This window comes from Python bivittatus, unplaced genomic scaffold, assembly GCF_059951505.1.
Source record: "Python bivittatus isolate LINGU-HERP-01145 unplaced genomic scaffold, Pbiv_v1 ctg000210_np1212, whole genome shotgun sequence".
Lineage (NCBI taxonomy): Eukaryota > Metazoa > Chordata > Lepidosauria > Squamata > Pythonidae > Python > Python bivittatus.
Window position 1 is genome coordinate 19,812,080 of NW_028277053.1, and position 20,755 is coordinate 19,832,834.

The window sequence follows — 20,755 nt, forward strand, 5'->3', positions numbered from 1 at the left end:
TCAAGGCTGACTCAAAGGCACGTGCGCACGCGTGTGTGCACACACACACACACACACACAAGCATTTTCCTTAAACTGGGCCCACAAGAATTTTCTCCACGTTCTGCTCTTCCCTATGCGCAGAAGTCAACTCCAGCTGCCCAGTTAATCAGTGAGGCCAGAGGAGAACGTCCCCGATGTAAGGGCAAAGCAGCTAGGACTTCAGCCTCAGAGCGTGGGCGGCCCCGTCAGACGGTGGCTCCGTGTTTGGTCCAAGAGCGGCTAACAGCCCATAAAGGGGGCCGCCCACTGCTGCCCGCTCCCCCGTCCCATTCGCGCAAAGGCAAGGCAGCGGCCTCGGTTGCTCTCACAGCAAGTGGCACAGCATTCCTAGGCCTCCAAGAAGCTTGTTTCTTGCCCTAATTCAATCCTCAGAAAGCGTATATTCCCTTTAAAAGGAAAGCCCTGATGCTCCCTGTAAGGTTCTGATCCATAACAAGGATCAGGGATTTTTCTGAACTGTTGGTTGCCAGCCAAGAGAAGAGAATTAGCTTTGCTTCTCTTGGCTTTGCTGAGCAGTCCCTGTCTTGACTCTAACTTTTTGCTCAGTGAATTCATTCATTCCAACAAATCTCTGGCTATTGAAGTAGTATTTGCCGCGTTTTGTGTTACCTTGGGCAAGAGAGAGATACGATGAAGTTTTCTCCTGAGTCTGACAACATAAAATAGCTTTTCCTTCCTATGAAGAAATTCAGGAGAATACGTTCATTCCATATGACTTCTGAAATGCGCATAAAAATTAAAATGCAGCTTTTCTGGGCATCAGCTTTCAGCTAGTTGTTCGGTTCCTCAGAAGGGCCCAAGTCAGATGGTATCTTCCGGAGGTTAAAGAAAAGGCTAAATTAAAGCCGTGGTATGCCAATTCTCTGTTTCCAGGGCTCTGAAACAAAAGTCAATGGAACGCAAGACGATCCAAGCTACTGTGAACAAAAAGGTAAAACAGCGTTGTATACCTGGTTATAATTGAAGTAAGAGATCTTAATTTTTATGAGCTTAGCTGCAGGAAGGGACAATTATATAATTCGTAAAGATAAACCATGTTTTATTGGGTGCTAATAAAAACACAGTGGGTTTATGTTCTGTAGTAGCTGGGTCAGAAGAAGCGTAAGGCAGAGATGCACAAAGGTAATACGACCAGTGGAGATTTTCGCCAGCTCTGAATCCTCTCCCTCCCGACTCCATTTGTGCGTGCTGGGGAGGATGGGTTAACAGCCTCTTCCAAAAGAATGGTCGAGCTTAACAAAAGCCTTGATCCTGGCCCAGCATATCGGTCTGTGCGCCTTACGAGGCTTGGGCCTCCTTTTTTTAAATTTTTTTTTAGCTTTAGCCTTTTTATGGGAAAGCGAAGGGGGGGAAAGGGCAACCTGTAACCCAATGCTGGCCTGCACTGTCAGCTAGGACGGCGTGCCGATGGTAAGAGCGCGAGCAACAGGAGGGCTTGTCTGTTCCTTCCCAGCCCAGCTTGCGGTACGGCCAGCAGCCACCTGGGAGGGGCTACGCCGGCCTTTTAAGGGGCCCGTCGTGTGGGTTGCTCTTAAAGCTTAGCTCCTCCTCGCTCTAAACTGGGGTGAGCTCCTTCCCAAAGGACAAAATGTAGAAAGGGGCTGCTTGAGAAGACACGCCATTTCTCCAAGGAGTTCAAGACGATGCTGTAGAGTTACCACTCCACGTCACGTGGTTTAGGCTGAGAGGTGACGATGGGTCAGGCTCGTGGGTAGGGCAGGACTGGCCCTTGGCCCTTCCTGGCTGCAGGACCCGCTGGTTTGGTTCTGATCTGGGTGCTTGAACAGGGCTGGATTAGTGAGGAGTGGAGTATTAACCAGAGCAGTGCGCCAGCCTTGATTTAGGCTCTGGGAGATCATTCCCAAAGCGATGACCCATTTGCTTGAATGCAGCCGAGTCAGTGCCTTGAACGTTTGTCCGGTGGATCTCTGTTCAATAAAATTAGACCACACCACACTGACCTGTTTTGTATCTCCGTATTTTTTTTTCAAATAGACACAGAACCTATTTCTTTGAAAAACTTAAAAAGGAGGTCCCAGTTTTTTGAACAAGGTAAAAGCAATCAATACTCCCCAAAGCTAACATTTCATGTAATTTCATGAAATCGTTCCCCCCTGTGCCTTCTTTTAATCAGTCCGCGGTGTTGGGTTCTATCGTGCCAACTTTCTTAATCTCTCTCCGTTCTTTCCTTAGGAGCACCAGGTTCCCTTTACAATTCATGGGTGTACCTTTGTGGTAATGGGATTTGTGTGTTCCTTTGTCCCTCAAACCTTTCACACTCTTGACGAGCTCAAATCCTGTTCGTAGCGAGCACCAAATGTAGTACAGGAGTTTCTCATTCGATCTGCAGCTTTCCTCCAATGTGCTGAAATACGGCAAACTTGCATTACGTAAAATGACCAGGCCGAAAGAGATGATAAATTTTAAAGTCGTATTTATTATTACAGTTGGTGCATCTGTGTGGAATAGATGGTTAAGGAATACATGCCTTATCACCAGGAGCCAATTTTAATCCTCCAAGAACTAAAGGAAGCGTTTGGGCTAGGAATCATACGTCACGGTTCTTGAAAGCTGCTGGGAGTGTGTGTTGCATGCTATGTGTCACCGTTTTCACCCTCACTTCAGAGTCTTGCGTTTGTTATACGTGGAATGTTTTGAAGTGATAAAGACAACATTTCTCATTTACTGCCCTGTTATGTATTACCCAAGTCTCTTTTCCCGGTGTTATTTTCCCATTGTCTCATTTTCTTCAGAATAATGTTTCCGCAGAAAAGACAAGAGGCCTCTCTTGGTCCTGATGACATCCTGCTCTCGGTGTCTCTCCCAAGTGCTCTTTTATGTCCGAGCTGGTCATGCAGGCCAGACTTCCCCAAAGGCAGAATGTGACTTTATCAGAAAAAGACTGGGAAAGGAAAGCAAAGAAGCGGCTGGGAAACTGCCGCTTGATTTCCTTGTTCTCCTTTGGACAGCCCCTTTCGCAGTATCATGTTTTTGCGCAAGAGGTGCGCGTTGTTCGGGCCTCTGGTTTTTGTTTGGTTTTTCTGCGCCAGCTGAACATGTCGCATCAAAGCTCAGCTTTGCTCTTTGCCCCACACTCCAAGGGGCAAAACTCTTTATGTCCGGAGAATTAATTTCTCACCCCCCACCCCAGTAGAGAAAATACTGCCCAACTAACACATTTGGGGGAAAGTGCACAGATATCCTCGCTCCCCTTGCTTTAACTGTGCGAAATAGTTAATGTTCTGTCACTGTGGCCCCAAATCCCATGGCAATTATTCATTCATTGTAACTCTCTGAAAGTCTGGGAATTTGTCCATGCGTAAAGCTAATGCAGGAAGATTGGCTGATTTTATATTTGGTCTTTCGTTGTTGTTTTGGATGTACTGTCTTGGAAGCCTTATGCTGAAGGGTGGATTTGAATCAGGTGACTCAATCTAATCAGCAGGATCCCATAAAAGATAAAATGTGATTTAAACACTACAGTACTTAGCAAGTCAGTCAGGAGGCATTTGTGGCAGAGTAAAGATGGGTGGTGGGTGATGTGACGCATCGAAATGTCTGGGATGGGCAGGAAGGGTCCAGCAAGGTGAAAATTGTCACCTGGGGACAGCGAGGGGATGGCCCAGGATAGCGGAGGGAGGAGGTGGGCAGGTGAGCCATGATGCTACCGGAGGGTGCAAAGAGGGAGGCTGGGTCCGTGCAGGGAGCGCGATGGAGTGCGGTGGAACAAGGAGCTTGTGAGGCGCTGGATCCCAGGGAAGGAGTGGGACGCGTGTGTCCTTTTCTACCCATACTGAAAAAGTAAAAGAAAATGGATTATAAAATGAGCAGCTCTTGAGTGCTGGAACTACGGGGTTTGTGGATCTTCGGTGCTGAGATCGTTGCATGAGACAATTCCGAAACTCTGTTCGGAAGAGCGAGTTGGAAGGCTGGATTCCATTTCTGTCTTGTATTAACGTTTTTGGATAAGCTACTTATCTGTTAACCTTTGACCTTTGCCTCAATGATTGTGGCCATTGCAACAGTAATTTTATAAATAAGTGTGCTCAGGTCACTTTTCTCAAAATTTCTCAAAATTCTAGATGTCGCCCCATCAGCCAGCAAAGGTTGGCATGGCCTTCCTGACATGTTTGTTTTTTAAGATCATACATTTTTTATTGGTTGGTGATTGGGGAATTATTTTAGGAAGAAGGGATAGTTGGAAAAGATACAGGAATGTGGATTCCCTGATGAAACAGTATTCTAGCGCTCTTGGAAATGTTCTTGTCTTAGATTGTCTTCTCAGACTTTATTTTTGGTATACTGGCATAATAACCCATGAGGGTACCATCAATACTTTACTGTTGTCTCTGTATAGCAACTATCAGGCTTGATTAGAAAAATGTGGAATTCATGGTGTAAATATGAAGCCAATGTAACAATTTTCCTTCGTATGACTATAAGAGATATTTGCTCATGTGAAGGTGTTAGGTGAGTCCCTGACCTGAAAAAGGGGATGGATCCCAGTACAGCCTTCTAGTTTGGGTTGAAATGGTCTTTTCCAGATAACAGTAACCAAGACTTTTCTACCCTCTTTTTTTTTTTTTTAAATTCTTATGAACCACCCAGGAGGCCCAGAACCTGCAATACTTGATGTAAGTAATGCTCTGTGGTGATGATGATGATGATGGTGGTGGTGGTGGTGGTGGTTGGTCGCACAGTCAGCCAGATGTTCAGACTGGATTTGGCATTTTTAACTACCTATCTATTGAGTCCTTCCCAGGGACCTGGGATAGGCAGATGTTGTTGTTGTTATTTTAAATGTATTGGCCACCCAACCCTGATGGACTCTTAAGAAAGAGTAATTATACAGCATAGAAGGCAACAGCAATATACACCCAGAAATAAACATTAATATATGATCAGGTAATGTATATAATAGTACATTATAAGAGAGAAACATAGTTAAACCCCAACCGCATGTTATCATAGTATGCATTTTAAAGTGGAAAACAATAGTCATTTTTTCCTCAGTCAGGCTGATATTCGATTCTGAAGGCCTAAGGAAAAAGAAGGAACAAATCAGGGGAATGACTCTTTTTTTTTAATGTTATTTCCCAGACATTAATATTTCTACCTGCAAAATGCTATTAATTTGCTTATAAAGCCAATATCACATATTTTGGGCTATTCAGAATTTAGTGGAAAATTGCTGATTTAAGTTTTTTTGTTTTTTGTTTTTTTTAAAAAAACAGTGCTGTCCTTGCTAATAACTAATTGCGTGGAATAGTGTCTTCATGTTCAATTACGTCTCTTCTTTTATTTTCAAGGTAGACTGTGAGGAATGGGGCTAAACCCTTTGACCTCATTGACAATTTGTTCTCCAAAGTTTTCTCCTCCTCTCTCCACTCCCGGCCAGTGGGTTAGATTGGATTCCAGGTTGATTGAATTAGATGGATAGGCTTCTAGGGCTATTTGGGTCAACCCAGTGAAGAAGGGGAAGCTGTATGGCCCCCTTTGCCCTGCGCAGCATTGACCATGCACCCCTCCCCCCGTCAGAAACCGAGTGCCAGCTCTGCATTGATCCTTCTCGAGGCGGCCTGAGGAGAGCCATCTGCACCGGCTAACCCTTTGCTTCCGTCTTGCAGCTCCCCGTTCCACCCATTGCGGCTCCAGGCCGCCGGACTTGGGATCAAGAAGAAGAAAGGAAAAGGCAAGAGAAGTGGCAGGCAGAGCAGGAGCGCTTACTCCAGGTCTGGATGCAGCTGCGCAGATAACCGTCCCTGCCAGGGCTCTCTCTGGGCTCTGGGAGCAGAACCTCTTCCCTAAAGCACATTTGGCTGCTTAGCCTCTGTCAGTGCGCCATTTTCTGTGTAAAGCGGTTAAGGATAGAGACCCTCCCCCAAAATACTATATCCAGGTAGCCAGCTTGAAGGGTAATTCTGGATCGATGCATTTAGCTGCACGTCCAGCGGCGTTGGATGGATCTTTGCCCAAATAAAGATGGGAGTTGTTTAGTGGCTGGGTCTCTTGGGTCTCGATATCAGTCTAGAGGGAGGAGCTTCAAGGGCAAAACGTAGGCCCTCTGATAGCATTTTTACTACATATTCTAGGTCTTACAAGTTGCTAAAAGGTGTGGGAGAAAAGCTAGTAAAGCTAGCGCTGGATAACACCTCAAGAACTTGGCAATATTGCATTGATTAATCAGCACTGTACCATATAAAAATGTTTCTGGCCTTCTGTATCTTCTCTCACCTCTGAGGTGACAGAACCCCTTCCATAAACTTTGGATTAAGATAAAAGTTTAGAGAGGACCAAGCTGGGAGTGATTCCAAAACGCTGAATTTATCCTGACATTCGAAAGCCTGGGACACCCAACGGGCCATTTAGCTGTGATGCCTCCGGGTCTCCCTAGGATCAAAAAGGCGGAAGGTGGAGCAGAGCAAACGGAACTGCCTTTAAAAGTGGGGGAGTTACTCTGTCAGATGTATGGAACAAGATGCTTGGCAGAACGATGAAATGGAAGAGAAGAATCTATATAAAAGAAAATGGGGGGGGGGAATGCTACAGAAATGATGAAAGAAAGGCGTCGTACAGTGGTGAGGCTGCAGGTCTAACTGGAAAAATGTTACAACATGGATCTGGTTGGCTTCTGGGGCGGTTGTGCCGCTTGTTTAGCGTGCGTGTGAAGCGTTTGTCTGTGCCAGATGATTGGAGGAAGGCCACTGCTGCTCCCCTCTGGAAAGGGGGCGTGTGAGGCACGAGGCAGCGAGACAAAAGCGGCTGGAAGCGGCGACCGCCCTCTCACCCCAGTGGGCTTAATTCCGTTGGCCGCCTGCTTCTTAGTCCCCCTCTGCCCTTTGCATGGTGTCGCTTGCCCGAGGGGGATCGCTGGGGGGGGGCTAGGGAGGGAATGTCTCCTGCCTCCCTGCGGCTCCTCTTGGCGTGGGCTTTCGGCTGATTGCTTTTTCCTCGCAGGAGCAGTACAGGCGTGAGCAAGAGCGGCTGAAGGAAGAGTGGCTGAAAGCGCAGCGGGAGGCTGAAAAGGAGATCTCCCACTCCTCAGATGAGGTCAGTGCTGAGCCTTGTTGCGGTTCGGCCTCTCTTGCAGAGAGGCAGGATTCGCTCTTGAGCTCGTCAAGGCAATTTCCGAAACGATACTTCTGGGAAACAGGAAGGCAGGCAGCCCTGTTGCTTCGCTGCGAAAAGTCTGAATATAGACGAAGCATAAACCTCAAAAAAGGCAAAGTGTTTTGGTACTGTTGCCATGTAAATCACATACCCAGACTTGTAGCACAAATCCAGCAAGAAAACTCTTTGCCTTTCCTGAGATGTCAGTAAAAATCACAAATGAGCTACCAAAGTCTAGGAACTGTCGTCAGACACCGTAGTGTTGGGAATGACAATCAAGAGAACTCGTGTGTCTAGCAATGGCGTATCATCTCTACATGCATACATTACAAAGCAGCACAAAAAAATGATGCAAACAGAAATTGTCGCCAAACAATGCAAGGGACCTTCTGAAGTCCTTGGCTGGACTGCTCTCTTGGTGTAGCTTCACAAGCGTTGTAGATTAAAAATGCAGTTAAAATGGGTTGGCAGAACAGCAGAGTCCCAGGAAGGCCGATCTGCGTAGAAGATACCATAGTAGCTGAAGGAAGTACTGTTTTTTTAGATGCGCAACTTTATTCATTTCAACTTTATTTGGGCAAATTCAGTTTTGAAAGGTACAGGATTCTTTGGTTTTTTCTGCCATCAACCAGCTAGCCTAAAATAAAATTAATCTAACCAAGGTACAAGTACTTCATTGTCCAAAGCATTCACATTTCAGCTATGCAAAATTAAGGGCTGTATTTGGTGGTATCTATATAGCTTGTGGTCATTTATTTATTTACCAGATTTGTATAGCCGCCCATCTCATGAAAAGTATGGTGGGATCCAGCGATGGTTTCTTGAGGAGGGGGCAAACCAATACCTCCTCAAGGGGTGGCAGAACAACCCCCTCCCTCAAGGAAGAATTAACCACTGCTAGGATCCAACCACACAACACCCTCTAGCAGCCTTAACTAGCCAGGAGGGGCATGGATCTAAGATCAGGTGGCTGAGCTCACAGTCCTAAAGACCCTGTCCACTTCCTCAGGCTCAAACAGTTCAATTCATTCCCAGGTAACCAGGCAAGACTGTACCTCAGTCATCTCCCTCAGACCTGTATCAAAGCTGGCGTCCAACTTGGAATGAATTTGAGTGATGTTGTCCAACAGATGCTCTGCAAATTCCTCTGCCCAGTGTTGTAGGTGCACCTCCAAGTCCTCCTTCCCCAGGAGAGCTCATGTCATCTTAAACAAAGCTGCCAGATGGCTATCCGTGGGCGCAATAATAACGGAGAAGTGTTGTTGCTTCGCCACTCTTACCGCCACAAGGAAGGCCTTAATAGCGGCTCTCACTGTGTTTGATCAAATTCGTCCTTCGTCGACCTCCAGAGGTGCTCTAGACATGTCTTCTCCTGTTTCATCTCCCTCGGCTCCTCCGTGAACCACAGGGGGTGACGGGATCCATGAGAGAGGAAAGGTCCCATGGGTGCGATCCGATCCAAAGCCACACTTGCCCTCTCATTCCAAGAGACAGCCAAGGCTTCAGTCAGACCCTCAGGAATAGCTAGATAAAGATTCAAAAGGACTTCAATCATACCCCGAGATAGCATGCATAGCAACTTTGTTTTTTATCCAGCAGGTAACAGTGAATAAGGTGCAACAAAAATAATTTATGATTTTAACATAGGTATGATGAGAAGGATTTAAAATGTAGCATATTCTACAAGTGATTCTTAAAAAACATTGTAAATATGGGCCATGCCTCAATAATTAAGTTAACAATAATTCCATCTCTCTCCAACTCTCTCTCCAAACAGTACTTCCCCTCATTTTATATCTGTAATCTTCCTTGAGATATATTAGTCAGCCTTTCCTATCTGTTAAGTCTAAAATCCCAGATTTCTGAACCAGCATATTTTTGCATTGCCTGGAAATTTCAGGAATTTCATCCCCAAATATCTGGAAAACATTAGAGGGGAAAGGCTGAATTACACTGACTGCTCATGAAGTCATTGGGCTCCATGGGGATTAATCCAGGGCCTCTTTCATTCTAGCGTTATACCTGACTTAGTTCTCTAATGCGTAAATATAGCTTGGTTTGTCAAATTAATATATTTGGTATTGCTGCTGAACATTCAGAAATGTACCTGAAATAGTATAAAATTTGTATCCACCGCATAGTGTCTGGGTCTGTTCTTTTACATCTATGCTATGCCACTTGATGCTTGCCAAGTGTGAACATTCATATGTAAATCTCCCCAAAGACTCCAAGATGTAGCAGTTGCCTATGATGGTCTTCTGAACGAGTCACACAAAGAATTAATGTTATGGAGGGATCACTGCTTTGGCATATAGGACGCACCTTATGCAAGGTTGCCAGGTTCAGTCCCTGATATTTGTATTCAAAAAGAAAAAATAATAATAATAATCTATTTTGTGTATTGTGGAAAATTCCTGTGTATAGTGCTCTTGCTAGTTGTTGTAGACAATCAGCTGGATGTTTGGATGGCCTGACTTGACATAAAGCCAATTCCGAAGACAGGTGGAATATCTTTTCCTTGATTTCTTTAGCGCAGTGATCCAAATCTCTGTTACTACCTGGAATATCTTTCCAATGAAAGACCCATCATGTATATCTCAATTCATAGCAAAGCATATTTAACTAACTTTATACTCTGTGTTTAACTTGTACAAAACTTGCATTCTCTTCTAGGAACAGACTATCCTGACATCCCCTGCTATGTCTGGAAGTGTACAAGAGCCCCCAACTTCTTTGTGGGAAAGAAATGGAAGTAACAGGACTGATTATCTTAGTTCTGAAAGAAAATGGGAAGAGGAAAGCAAACCTGAGAATCAGGGAAAAGATAAATGTCTAAGTGAGCTAGCAACAAGCAGCTTACAACAGCAAGCAATTTTACAGGGGGAGCAAAAGAGAAAGTTACAAGAAATGGAAAATGGGAAGGAATGTAATGTGCAGGACACAGTATACTATGCAAAGGAACCAAGTTATCAGGAAGAAATATCTCAGCAGCCACTGGTGGAATCAGTCAAGGAACCAAGATATCAGGATGAAGTACCTCAAAAGCCACAGGTAGAACCTGTCAAGGAACCAAGGTATTGGGAAGAAGCATTTCAGAAACCACAGGTGGAACCTTTCAAAGAAGCAAAGTATTGGGAAGAAGCATCTCAAAACCTGCTGATGGACTCAACTAAGGAACCAAAGTATGGTGAAGAAACATCTCAGAATCTGCTCTTTGAACCAATCAAAGAACCAGGGTATCAGGAAGAGACATCTCAAAAGTTACTATTGGAACCACTCAAGGAACCAAGATATTGGGAAGAAGCATCTCAAAAATTTCATGTGGAACCAATCAAGGAACTAAGATATCGGGAAGAAGCATCTCAAAACCTGCTGATGGAACCTAACAAGGAACCAAGGTTTTGGGAAGAAGCATCTCAAAACCTGCTGATGGAACCGATCAAAGAACCAAGGTATCAGGAAGGAGCATCTCAAAACCTGCTAATGGAACCAATCAAGGAACCAAGGTATCGGGAAGGAGCATCTCAAAACCTGCTAATGGAACCGATCAAGGAACCAAGGTATCGGGAAGGAGCATCTCAGAACTTGCTAATGGAACCGATCAAGGAACCAAGGTATCGGGAAGAAGCATCTCAAAACCTGCTGATGGAACCTAACAAGGAACCAAGGTATCAGGAAGGAGCATCTCAAAACCTGCTAATGGAACCAATCAAGGAACCAAGGTATCGGGAAAAAGCATCTCAAAAGCTGTTAGTGGAACCTATCAAGGAACCAAGATATTGTGAGGAAACTTCTCAGAATCTGCTGGTGGAACCAGTCAAGGAAGTTTCAGTGCAAAGATTCCAGTATCAAAGGTCTGCATTATTCTGTTCTATAATCTTAGATTTAAGGTTTAGGAAAGACATTGTGGAAATTCTATGAAAGCTGGATTATTAATGCGCATGACAGAAAGCCATAGTACCTTGTGGGCTGATGCCCAGAGTGGGCATGGGAGTCACGCTTATGCTGAGACTTGCGCAATCTTCTCTTAGGTCCCAGACAGTAAGTGGGTGTGATCTTCCCCCTGGTTCCCAGCATTTCTGGATGGAGTCTTTGTCGCCGTGTGCGGCGTGAACCTTCCTGGCAACCTTCTCCACTTCAGAAAACTGAGGAAAGGGATTGTCACAGGAGCGCAGGGACTGTCCCGCTGCGTCCACGAGGTGTCCCTTCCCTAGACTCCTCAGGGAGTTGGTTGAATCCTCACTGCCCCTAAAAACATGGCGTGATGAGACACCTGGTGCTGTGGGCCACCCTTCTTAGGTTTCCATCCATAGCTACCTTTGTGCTGCTCTTGGGGCATACTGCTCTTTGAAGCTTATATATTTTGGCTCTGCTTTGTTATCTCATTTTAGTGTATTTCCTTTCCATGACTTCTCACAGAATCATTTTCAGTCAACCTGTTAGATAATCTCAGGTTACAGTCTTACCATTACAGGTGTCCTGCCAGTCAAAGACTAGTTGCCAAGGTCTTGCAGCTATTGAGCCCCGGTAGTAAAAATTATCATGGGACGCTCAAGTCAGCTATTTGCTGAAGTGTACAAATCTGCATCCCTAATTCAGAGGCTTGTCAAAGGAACTTGTAATCCAGAGAGCCGCATACGTTTTTTAGCTAGATGGTCAGACATGAGGATCGCTCCTAGCCTAGGCAATGGCTGTCCTCTGGCGATGCAGGCGTGTTGAACAGAGCCTGGTCAGTCTATCTCCTGGGGACTCCGGTCTATCTGAAATGATCCAGTCCAGGTTCATTCTCCCCCGGCCTCCTGCATATCAGTCGGAGGTTAGGCGGTGCTCCTTTGCAGAACAAGGAGTCTTCTGGATGTCCCTCCCTCCCAGGTGGAGAGCATAAACCAGAGGAGGAATAAAACAAAGTTTGAAGGCCTGTACAGTATTATCTCCGCATCTTATATTTTCTTTCACAGTTATCATTACTTGTGCCTCTGCGTGTTTATTTGTTGTAAATCAACCTGAGGCATGAGACTCAGCAGTAAACAGGCATCATAAATACATAAATAAATAAACCTGTGCATCTGGTATTGTAAATGATAATATGGGTGGCTTTCTGTTGCACTACCTGGTGTGTGTGTGTGTGTGTGTGTGCGTGCGTGCGTTTCTTCAGATACAAAAATATATTACAGGGCAGCTGGGATGGCAGTTAGCAGAAAACCTCAGGTTAATAGTTACGATGTGTTTTCGAATAACAAGAAATAAGAGAAATCAGTAGCTGATTCCTCATCCCTTCCTCCCGTGCTTTCCTTTTTTCTGGATTGCGAATCTGGAACTTTGGAAGAAATTCATCAGCAAAACGTCAGAAACTCTTGGTCCTTCGCTGGATCTTCCGGCAAAGGACTCTGGCTAACTCTTGACTGTTGATGTCTTTATTCCAGACATTATGAAGCACCAACAAGACTCTCCAATGAGCAAGGAAGGCACTTCAGTGCCGACAGGTAAAGATCAGTGAGTTTGTACTAATTGTGCTGTTTGGAAATTTAAAAAGAAAAGCTGCTTCATGGTCTTTCCCTTCTAGAACGTGAATCACTATTGAGTGATTCCCTTTTTTTTTTTTTTTAGTTACCCATTTTCCTAAATATGTCCCCGCACGCTGAAACCGTAGTTTGGTTCAGGGCAGGAACAGGTCAGCCAGGTACCGTCCAAACGTTTTACACGTAAGCCTCCTTCAGCGCTACGCAGCATGGGCCACGGCGGCGTTACAGAAGCGGAGTCCCGGGTGTTCGGAAGGGGCCGGAATGCCTCAGGACGAGGGGTCGCAGGTTCTGCCGTTTAAATCAGACCGGGAGCCCACTGCCCTCCAGCGGGGGCTGCACATCTCTCATTGCTGGCCGGAGCGACCCCGGGAGGCTGGATTAACCGACCCAGAAGCCCTCTTAAACGCTCACGTCTGCCGGCGCTGCACCAGGGGAGCTGCGGCTTTTATTTGCTTGCTTCGTTTGCGGCCACTTAAGATGCAGAGATACTATTTAACGAGAGCCAGCCACGAACGCTCAGCAGAGGAAATGCCGTTCCGGTTTCGTGCCTTAGGACCGGCTGCCCTGCTGGAAGACACGCGCACAGCGCCCGCCCCAGGTTGAAAGGAGCGGTTAGCGGCTGAGGCCCAGGCCTCGGGGATTAGGTTCTTGGGATAGGAAAAACTGCACGCTGGCTGTACCGTATTTGTGGGAGCTCTTCAGGAATGCTTTGCTACCCAAAGTCCTGTCTTGAAAATTCCTGCGCGAAGTCATACCGTCTGCCCTGTGGCTATCACTTCCCATTCTTCTGGGGCACAGACTTCACTGGCGCCCTTTAGAAATCATCCCTGAATCACCCGCTGAAGTTGTTCGGCACCCTTGGGTCCGGGGAGGTTACGTTTGTGGCAAGCGATTCGTCCTGTGAAGAACCTCTATAATACGCGGTTTCTCGGTTTTTTTCCAGAAGTAAATCCAAATCAACCACTGATTTAGACAATCATCAGGCCAGTGGTAAGTGCTCTAATGGAAAGGGGGAAAAACAGTCAGAGAGCCAGGAAGGGTGAACCCTGTAATTCAGGATTATTTTACTACTGGCCCCCCAGCAGAGATGAATTATTGCACAGCTGTGATTTTGGTGCAGGTAAAACTACCGCTTGCATTGGTGTGTCAGCCTATATTTGCACTGGCAAACACTACATGTTTCCATTCTCTGGAAGGTCAGACTTTTGGATGAGTCATAGCTAATTTAGTATTAACAATATTCTTCTCCATCAGAGATGTTTGCATTTGCAAAATGAGACATAACTCCATGGATCCATGACTAATGTAGCCTTAGTGATAAACACAGCATTAGCATTTTCTGTCTCCTTCACTCTTCTCGGCGTCAAAGCGTATTTCCTTCTTTTCAAATTAGGGCTGAAGAAGAGATTCCCGGAGCCGTGCTGGAATACCACCAACTCACTGAAAAGACCTCAGAAGGAACATGGCTTGTCACCCGCTGAGCTGGAGAGGCAGCAGATCCTTCAGGAAATGAGGAAAAAGACGTCCCTGCACACAGACAGCAGCTGGATCCGGCAGCGCAGTTCCAGCATGCACAAAGAGCCCAGCAGCCTGTCCAGCAGCCGAATGAGGAGGTAATCAAGACCCCCGGGAGACCCCCACCGCAGCCGAGGTTGAGGATGCGCCCAGCACCCCCACCTCGGATCTCCCCGTCTGGCCCAGAGAGGGAAAGAGAACGGGGATCCACCTTCTCTCTTTCTTCGCGGAGATGAAATGGTTCCCTTCTCAATAACACGTCCTCCTTATTTGCTGGGTTTATATCCCGCCTTCGTCTAAAGCAGTACACGCAGCCCCCTGTTCTGTAATATTGCCTGCAGCCACCGCCTGGGTGTGGATTGTCTGAGAGTGAGCAATGGCAATAAACACCCACAACTGATGGGACTTCTTACACAGTCAGTCCAGTTTGTGGATCAATAAGTCAAAGATCCTTCTTGTGGGGGGAAAAAATACACTGGTTTACAGTTTTACATAGAGTTTTATGTTTACATGAGCAACTTGACTTTGAGATGATGGGTTTCAAAAGCAGTTTGTGGAACAGGCACCAGTGTCACTGTGTGCTGGTGGACACAAAGTTATCTGGCATAGCTTTTTGAGGTCATGAATGTTTGGGTGTGGAAAGTGTGACTTTTCGGCACTTAAATAAAGGGATTTTGTCATTTGGTGACCATAGACGTTTTTTTTTCCCACAAAAAGGCTGTACTGCTTTTTGGGAGCTTTCTATTGCTGATGCCCCAAGGAGGACAGAAGAAAAGATTAGAGTGTTTCAAGGCATCATTTTCTCTCAGTTCTTCATAACGTTTCATTCTGTAGACAGGGACATGGTGAAACTCCTTAGAAATATATAGCCCCCGGTGGAATTAAATTCTGCAAGAGGCATGCTGGGGTTTACGTCTCATGTCGGAATACAAAAGCTACATCATGCTGCAGAGTTGTCCTAGACAGACGACTTGTATGCAGGCTGTTCAGGTGATAGTTCTGTGGCTGGGCTTTCAGGCACTTCTGTTGTGCAGAGCCACGTGGCTTGGACTGCTTGATAGGTGGCTAGAGGCATGGGTCCATTCAAAAGCCCGCTGATTTCAGGATAGCTCCTTCTGAAAGTTCCTTTTTTCTGAATCAGAAAAAGCAGTTTCCTGAACACAGATTTCCATGCTGTGTCATAAGCTGCCTTTGCAAGCACCTTCTTGATCACATCCAGGACTTCTTTTGGTTTGCTTGTGATTGCAGTTCAAGATATTCAAGGTCATAGCCTCCTTCAGGGCGTGGGATTCATTTTGCAGTTTCCAGGATCACCGCCGGTGTTGAGCCATTATTTTCTGCACCTTGTCATTATAATAACATAAGTGACTTGATTACGGTACATTTGTTGAAACCTCATCACAATTATTCTTCTGTTATAATAGTAACTTTTGTGTAGAATGACCAGCTACAGCCAGCTATACATTTTTCTTCCAGAGGTGAGAGCTTAGATAATCTTGACTCTTCAAGAACAAATTCCTGGAGACCTCACTCCTGGATGAGCCAGTCTGCATCTTCAACATCTTTATCAAGCAGCCAAGATTTTGGTCAACCTATTCCTCCAGTGGTGTCCACTTCAAATCGTGCTTACATGCGCACCCCGTCTTCCAGCCTGCCCTCCCCTTCTGCTACATCTATGAAGACATCATCCTTGCCTCACATTCCCCCCTCATCTTCTGTTCCTCATGCTCAGTCACCAACCTCTTCTTCCCAGCCTGGAACTCAACAGCGCAACAGGTATAAGAGTCATCTACTGAACCCTTTTTGTTTTTTCTTTTCTTTTGGGAAAGAAATAACCTGACAGTTCTAGAGATCAGCTGTGAATTCCTCTCAGTACTCCTGGGTGTGTTGTAGGTTCATGCACCTTTCTCTAAAGCAGGTGGTCTGTCTCCTTGGGACATGGCCCACTACTCTGAAATGACCATGATTCTGGCATTTAATACTACTCTGGATGGTTGATGAATTGATTTTGGAGAGATTTATAAATATTATACCTTCATTTGAGACAATCATGTGCTTCTCCCTGCTTTATTCATTCTCTCTCTCTGAACAGAATAAGCTACCGTTTTTCAAAATGTATTTAATTATGGTGACTGAATACATATAGTGAATGTCAGCAGAACACCTTTTTATCTTTCCTTTTTTCCAAGTTGCTGAGCCCTTTTTTTTTAATCATACGATTATGTCATTTCCTGTAAATAAGAATAACAGTGCCTTATGGGTGTGCTCAAACTTACTTGTTTATTCCTTTGGTGGCTATTGTTGTTTGACAAGAGCCTTATTTGCACCCGAGACCTCCGGGCTTCTCATCCTCTAGGAGGGGGGAGCAAAGGCTGCCTGAAAGCCAAGCGGGGGAAAGGCTTGTGTGAGTCCAGAAGCATCTCCGTGTTTCCAGGCGTTGGCAACTGGCAAGATGCTGGCCGGGCTGGCGCACAATAGCCTTCACGGTATTTTATATAGCCTAACTTCAAAGGAGTTTCTGTTGTGTGTCCCAGCCTAGTGTCATGTTGCCTAAAGAAGAAACAGATGCTGGAGCTTGAAAATTGTATTCCACAGATAAGGAATGAGTTGGGGCCCTAAACCATATGTGTTGTTTTCTAAATTTAGTCATGTTTAGGATTGTTAAATGATTTATGCTAACGTAATAGCTGTATTTCATTTAAAGTTTGGACATGGTAATTCTTTCTGGTTGATTAATTTCCCTCCCAGGGAAGAACATTTCTGCTTTCTCCTTGCAGTCTTGGGTTTTGGTTCATTACTCCTTCTGTGGCTGCGCCTTTTCCCTGTTCTGTTGCCTGGTTTTCCATAATCTGCTCCTCAACCACATTCTTATTCTATATTTAGGTCGGTGAGTGGAAAGCGAATGTGTTCCAGCTGTAGAAACGCTCTGGGCAAAGGAGCGGCCATGATCATCGAATCTCTTGGCCTTTGCTATCATTTACATTGTTTTAAGGTGAGAGGGGCAAAACCGTGAGGTGCAGGGGCTCTTCCTGGCCCTTTGCGTGGTAGCAGATACCCCCCATGCTGGCTTGCTGGCCTCCCTTATGTGCGCATGCAAGAAGCAATGCAGCAAAATCTGTCTGCTAACAGGAAGCCTTCAGCAATCGGCTGTCGGTGGGCTCATTAACCTACTACAAAATGTTCAGTGGCTTTCTGTAGCTTTGGACAAAGGAGGCCGGAGCTTCTCTAATGGAGAGCGCCTTAAGATAAGACCGAACAGGCGATAAGAGTAGTTTCCCTCCTGGGTCTCTGGGCTCCTTCCACACCCACCTCCTTGCACCCTCTGTTCATGTGGTGAGTGCCATCACAGCAGGAAAAGTACACAACTGCTACTACATAAAGGAAGCCAACATTTGCACAGATCTTATGTCTTCTACCGTGCCTGGATGTAAATGCATATCAAAAACACTGAATCCTAATACGTTTCGCAAGCCAGCCAGAATGCTCTCTGCAAGTTGTTTTAAAGCAAGTAAATGTGTGTATTAAATGCAGTCATATTATAGTTATGAAGAATAACATTTATAGTGAATGAGCCCCACTGAGTTCACTGAGACATGACTTCTGGGAACATGTGGACACGGTTGTCATCTCACTGTTCCTTGCCGCGTTTGAAATAGGCACATTTATGATTCTGAGAGAAGTGCGGCAGAAAATCATTTAGGAAGCCTAGCCAAATTGAAAGCAGACTAATGCTAAGAATCTGCCTATGACTCGTCAAAGGAAACAGTTTGGTGCCAAAATCATTGCTTTCTCCATGTGCCATATAAATCCATTCTGTTTCAGAAAGCAAGAGGTGATCATCTGATCTGTGGATCTTCATTTCCGTTTAGGCTGTGCAGCTGTTTAGTCTGCTCATTCTGCTGCTCTGCCATTACTCTGCATAGCAGAATGTTAACCACCCTGTTCCTCGTGCTCACAAGGACCCGTGGCTTACGTCGCACATCCCGACCACCGGGGGCCCTTCGATCATGGCTAACTGTCCAATTTCTCTGTACAGTGTGTGGCTTGCGAGGGCAACCTTGGAGGATCGCAGGCTGGAGCAGAAGTCCGTATCCGAAACAGTGAGCTCTTCTGCAACAACTGTTATCTCAGATTTAAAAGTAAGAAGCTCTCCCCGTAGTCAGTCACAGTACAAGCTGCGTGATCCTGAAGAGGGATTTTTGTTGGTTTGTTTTTCTCAGACATCAGATGCTTTGCTTTGGTTAGACAGTCAGCTATCAAATTTGGACAAGATGCTCTTCTTTGGACTAATAGGGGTTCCTCTTCTGTTATAAATCAGAATCAAGTGTCGTGTAAATGGTGCAGTAAAATAGGGGTGGGCTCCTTTTAGCTGGAGGTATATAGCAGAAGCAGAGTAAGTGAATGTGAGATTCTCACCACCATTAAAGACATCGCGGCACGTTTCCAGCTGCAGATTGTGGGCCAAGCAGAGAGCCGGAGTAAACAGTCTTTACAGCCCCGTTCATCCCTCTGATGGGAGGGAAAGGGAAATAACAGGTCAACGATGACTTTTTCAATTGTTTATATTTCGTTTTGTTATGCACCACAAAAAAATTAAAAATATCCTGCTTTGTGTTAAATGATGGCTAAGTAATAGAACACAAGTGGGGAAAGTTGATTCTGAATTTGTATTGTTTTATAAGTAAACGTGTTATTAAAAAAGCTATATTAAGCATTTTTAAAATCCCTGATGGTGGAATGATGCTGAAAGGTGTGCAGTGAAAAACGGGTCATATCCTGACATGTGTTTGCCTTGTGATGTCACAACACATGCTTTGTTATTTGCCTCCCTGCCCCCTGCGGGTGCACACCCCAAAGCATTGGCAGTGCAGCTGAGCCCCGTGGGCATGATGTTGTTTGTCATCAAAGCATGCTTGCAAAGCATTTGTGGTGATGCTTGTTCCACCCATATCTTCATATCTTTCCCTGCACCTTCTTTTTCTAAGCTTTTTGGAGGCTCTTAAAGAGCATAGATCTTCTGATACCAGAGTAAATACAAATGAAAGGCGAAATGCAAAACGTACTGAGCATTGTGTGAGTTGCTGTGGAGGGAACATGGACTGCCATCAAGAAGCATGCTTTTCCCAGTCTCGTGCACACGTCACATGCTACGTCTGGAAGAGCCTGGCCATCCTGACCAGCAGGAACCAGGCAGTCATGAACGTCACTAATATGGTTCCAGCCGGTGTCCTTCCACCACGCTTCACGCTTTGCTTTCAGTGCCTGTTCTTAGAGCTCCGACTGCTGGCCACGAAAGGTCGTCATACTGGCCCTTCAGAAAGCTTGTGGTGACATGAATACATTTTGCCAGCCGTTAGGGAGGCTAGAAAAGAAAGATCTTTTTTATTTAAAAACACTGTAAGTAAGTGCAATTAGGATACAAACAAATACGCTAATTTTGTTTAGAAAATAGTCTGAATTTACTCTGCACTTGGTAATTCGTCTTTTTTCTTTCTGATGCCAGTAGCTGGACAGGCAACTGCCATGTGATCCGAGCATGAAGATGAAGCTTCTGCAACAGTTTGGGAAAGAGGCTGCTGCTGTAGATCTATAAAGATGCAGAGCGGGTGTGTTTTGTAGGGCCTGTCTAGATCATGTAGAAAATTAACTGCATCCTCCATAAAACTTATTTTGAAGTATTTATGAGAAGGTCATCCCAATTACATTTGATGTATAATCCCATCCTAAAATAAGAAGCAGAGGATTGTTGGGAATTTCAGATGGGACATTCTAGAGAGTTGTGCAGAACTTTGTAAGAATTACATTTGAAGGCACGCAGAAGTGGTTGCGTCTTTATTTCAGTTGCTAAGCTTAAGTAATATTACCCTTTTAAAACTGTCAACTTCACTTTATTCAATATCCCTTTGTGCTTTAGTGGTTAAATCCAGCTGGGGAAATTGTGAAGCATTCTTTTTCGTTCCATGTTTGAAAAATGTAACTCTACTTGCACCTCAAACACGTTAATATAACTGAAGAATTTTTCCTTCTGTTTTCTTTTGTATTTGTAAATAAAGTTGCTGATGCTGCACTTAAACAAACTGCTTGAATGAATTTGTTACGTCTTGGGGAAAGAATTGTGCACAAAGACGTTTTAGCTGGAGTGGCTTCTTTTGGTAAAGTGTTTCCAAGATAAAATCCCAACCTCATAGGGGTACGCATTATTTATAGTTAATTGGGTTGCTCTGTTTCCAAAGCCTGTGAAATTATATTAAATGGAAACTTGGCCTGGATAATATTCCTTCTTAATTATACAATATAGAAATTAAATCAAGATTGCAAAGCTTTAAATTCTAGATTGAAAAGAACATAGAAATTAAACTTAATGGGAGTTAAACACGGAGCACAACATTTGGCACACTTCTGCATCTGTTTAGAAATTTCAGAATAAAAGCCAAGTTCTAAGAAATGGAATATCCTCTACTATTTTTCTTTTACTTGGCCAAAGATGAGCTAGGCTGCGAATATGGCCTTGTTCACACATAACACTAAGATTGGTTTGTGTAACAATAAGACAGAATAAACCACGC

The 20,755-nt window shown here is 44.9% G+C and overlaps 1 protein-coding gene across 7 annotated transcripts in view; it reads left to right on the forward strand.

Annotated features, from left to right (window-relative positions):
- Positions 1–20,266, forward strand: part of LOC103054555 (LIM domain only protein 7) — a 102,210-nt gene extending 81,944 nt beyond the window's left edge. For 3 of the 7 annotated variants that reach the window (XM_088139549.1, XM_088139554.1, XM_088139550.1), the window contains 14 exons: positions 916–973; positions 2,038–2,094; positions 2,236–2,277; positions 4,651–4,676; positions 5,670–5,774; positions 7,000–7,092; positions 9,826–11,006; positions 12,576–12,635; positions 13,618–13,664; positions 14,068–14,287; positions 15,666–15,965; positions 17,073–17,181; positions 18,226–18,328; positions 19,693–20,266. In XM_088139549.1, coding sequence (XP_087995675.1) covers positions 916–973; positions 2,038–2,094; positions 2,236–2,277; positions 4,651–4,676; positions 5,670–5,774; positions 7,000–7,092; positions 9,826–11,006; positions 12,576–12,635; positions 13,618–13,664; positions 14,068–14,287; positions 15,666–15,965; positions 17,073–17,181; positions 18,226–18,328; positions 19,693–19,718 — 2,427 coding nt within the window. In that variant the 3' untranslated portion in view covers positions 19,719–20,266. The remainder of the gene's footprint in view (positions 1–915; positions 974–2,037; positions 2,095–2,235; positions 2,278–4,650; positions 4,677–5,669; positions 5,775–6,999; positions 7,093–9,825; positions 11,007–12,575; positions 12,636–13,617; positions 13,665–14,067; positions 14,288–15,665; positions 15,966–17,072; positions 17,182–18,225; positions 18,329–19,692) is intronic. The other 4 variants (XM_088139551.1, XM_088139553.1, XM_088139552.1 and 1 more) reach the window with 3 other exon arrangements.
- Positions 20,267–20,755: the final 489 nt, after the last annotated feature.